General features: G+C 37.5%; 1 protein-coding gene across 1 annotated transcript in view; it reads right to left on the bottom strand.

The window, feature by feature from the left end:
* Window positions 1-3,301, bottom strand: part of LOC107731603 (leukocyte tyrosine kinase receptor-like) — a 78,878-nt gene that overhangs the window by 53,636 nt on the left and 21,941 nt on the right. Inside the window, exon 2 of the mRNA XM_016542721.1 lies at window positions 585-710. Coding sequence (XP_016398207.1) covers window positions 585-710 — 126 coding nt within the window. The remainder of the gene's footprint in view (window positions 1-584; window positions 711-3,301) is intronic.

The following is a 3,301-nucleotide window of genomic DNA, read 5'->3' as shown; positions in this document are numbered from 1 at the left end:
AAATAGATAGATAGATAGATAGATAGATAGATAGATAGATAGATAGATAGATGATGGATGGATGGATGGATGAATGCATAAATGCATAAATACATAAATAAATAAATATTTTTATTCAGAAATGATTAATTAAATTAGTAGACATTTACATAGTAAATGAATGGACAAAAAAACAAACAAATAAATAAATATACTGATAGATATATACTGTATACCCCCCCACACGCACACCAATGTATTTGTCTTACAGCAAATTAAGTGTATAAAACTTAACTTGTATATAAATTATTCCAAACTTAAAATATTAACACAGTTAATTATAGTATCTCTTATTTCGCTGTAAGACAAATACATCTGTGCTTGATGTGTGTGTGTTGTCCCTCTTTTTTTTTTTCATTTTGGGAGAAACAGTGTGTCTGTGATGACAATGACTACTGAACCACAACAACTCCCAAAATGTCCAATAAACACAACTGCTGTTATGTAATGGGCAAACACACGATGGCTTCATTAAAGAGCTGCTGTTGCCCTCCTGAGCCCCTGTCTGCTGTCTCGTCCTCCAAACGAACGGCACTAATACTCACGGCAATGTTCCCCCTCATCGTCCCCTTGTGGACAGTCAGGGTTGAAGTCACACAGCTGGCTCACATTGATCTCCTGGCCCCCTCTGCAGTGATAGCGGCCCCGGAGAGTGACGTTTTGAGAGGTTCCTGGGCGGAGAAAGACAAGAGGGAATCAGAGACACTAATTACAGAGACAGTTCCCCTGAAGGAGCCAAGCAGATAAAGCAGAATTTCAATCCCAGTAACTCTCAGATTCCAGGGTCACCCTTGCTTAAGATGTAACATTTGCGCAAGCAGGCCTGATCATTAACCATTAGCCCACCTTTACCTCATTCTTCTCATACATCTTATTTTACAACCACACATTAGGTGTAACAGGTTACTCCGAAGAGGTTTACTTTATGTCTTTCCGATAGACTTTCTGCCAAGAAAGTAAATCAGAGGGTTACATTAAAAGCTTCTGTGCAAACAAACACAAAGACATCAAGTAAATTCAGCACTTTGTGAAACTAAATGAGGCAGAAAGAAGACATAAAAGAGGCAAAGCCTCTCGGTAGTCACTTGTTTTTTATGGCTTCAATGACAGGAAAGGATACCGACAAAGGCTATCAACAAATGAAAAAAACAAAGAGCCCTTTCCTGTCCAATAAAGATACAACCGACAATCCAAAAATTGTGTTAATGTAATGATAACTCAAGCACAGCTCTAAAGAGATGACTAGGATAACATTTTAACATAAACATATACAACTTCTGCCCTTTTGTGGGACGAGATACGGATCATTTTACTATGGCGCAATATATAGTTTTTCTTTTTGCATATGGAGCGCTAGCTTAACACGCTTTAGAATATGTAGGACGGAACAATGGCACAGATAAGTAGCGTGGCGATTGGATTTATGTGAGTTGAGTCTGATAGCATCACAGCAAACACAACGAGATGTAACCGCGGTTTGCATATCTATGCAAATGGAAGACAGTCAAAGAGCTGTACAAATGGACCGGCTCACCAGGGGTTCATCATACTGCTGACAATGATAAAGAGAGTGATTGTACAGAAAGTAAAATGAGGGGAAAAACAGGCCCACTGATGTGTTTCACTTAGTTCCTTAAAAAAAAAAAGGGAGATGTGATTTTATCACTGGCGGCTACAGAGGCATAACACCCTTGATCTGGGTGATGACAGATTTTGTTGGGAAGACACATGACAAGAGATGTTCATCTGAGATAATACTGCTTCACCCACTACAAATCAAGACAAGCAGATAACTAAATGTCCAACATTGGGCAAGGATTTCCAAAATGTTTGCAGTCGATTCCAAAAAGGAATACATTTGATATTGTTGAGAGGAGTCAATTTTAAACGGATAGTTCACCTAAAAATGAAAATTAGCCAACTATTTACTCACCCTCAAGCCATCCTAGGCGTCAGTGTTAATTTTGACAGCAAATTTTGATTTAGTTTGAGTCATAGTCTTTTGACTAAAATGCCATTTACTTTTAGTCATGTTTTAGTCATCTGAATTGTTTTTAGTTTTAGTCTAGTTTTAGTCGACTAAATCTACAGTTAATTTAGTCGGCTAAAATCCAATGGGTTCAGTTGCAGTGCATTTATTAAGCTTTTCTCAAAAATTTCCAAAATCATTATATACTGCTCTTCTCTTACTCCCACATATTGACATTTTCAAACGTTTTATGCGACGTGCAGCAAGTGTATGTTAGGTTATGTCCCGTCGGTTCATATGTACGCATCTAACCTCCTAACTATGCAGCAGATTCGTTCTGAATGAATCTCTTCCCAAATCGTTCCTCCCTAAGATTTTCATCTCGTTTTTATTAATTGACGAAAATGTCAATAGATTTCCGTCATAGTTTTTGTCATTCAAAATGAGTTTTAGTTTGTTATCGTCTCGTTGTCGTCGGTGAAAATACAGTTAATTTAGTCGGCTAAAATCCAATGGGTTCAGTTGCAGTGCATTTATTAAGCTTTTCTCAAAAATTTCCAAAATCATTATATAGGTTTGATATTAAGGTTTTATCATGATAGGCACAGATTTAACTGCGGTGACACACAACATGCCTTTATGTTAATTAAATAAAACCACTTCTCATAAAGAACAAGAACATGGTCTTCTTTTTAATGAAATACCAATGGTTATATCGGCTAATTATGCATTCTTTATAGCAACTTGTTTACCATATTCTTCATTCTTTCAAGCAGACATATTTATTTCTATAAATAAATTTAGATTAATCTTTGGGGCTACTAAAGTTTTCAGTCAAGAGCAGTGCGAGATTTTCTGTCTTTCTTTTGTTGCTTGATTAACATCAATGACTCGGACAATAGCAACTAAATTAGGCTGCTATCCCTTTAAAACCGAATGCACAGCTGCAATGGATGCAATGTACTGATACACGTTCTCCCTGCTGTTTACGTTCACTTAAGACGTAATCAACTGTGTTTACGTCAATACTCCTCAAAACATAATTTTGTGTGTAATTCTCTGTTCAAGTGACGCACGCGAAAGAGTACTCGCTCTCTGTGTGTGTATGCTTCAGTGTCTGCGCTCAGAAAACCGGACCGAATTGAGTTCTCTCTTGCGTCGTCAGATTTATCCTTATGTCTGCTCTTCTCTTACTCCCACATATTGACATTTTTGAACGTTTTAGGAGACGTGCAGCAAGTGTATGTTATCTTATGTCCCGCCGGTTCATATGTACGCATAACCTCCGAACCA

Source organism: Sinocyclocheilus rhinocerous, unplaced genomic scaffold, assembly GCF_001515625.1.
Source record: "Sinocyclocheilus rhinocerous isolate Xijiao unplaced genomic scaffold, SAMN03320098_v1.1 scaffold3355, whole genome shotgun sequence".
Classification (NCBI taxonomy): domain Eukaryota; kingdom Metazoa; phylum Chordata; class Actinopteri; order Cypriniformes; family Cyprinidae; genus Sinocyclocheilus; species Sinocyclocheilus rhinocerous.
Note: the sequence above shows the minus strand (reverse complement) of the source record. Positions and strands in the feature narration are given on the sequence as shown.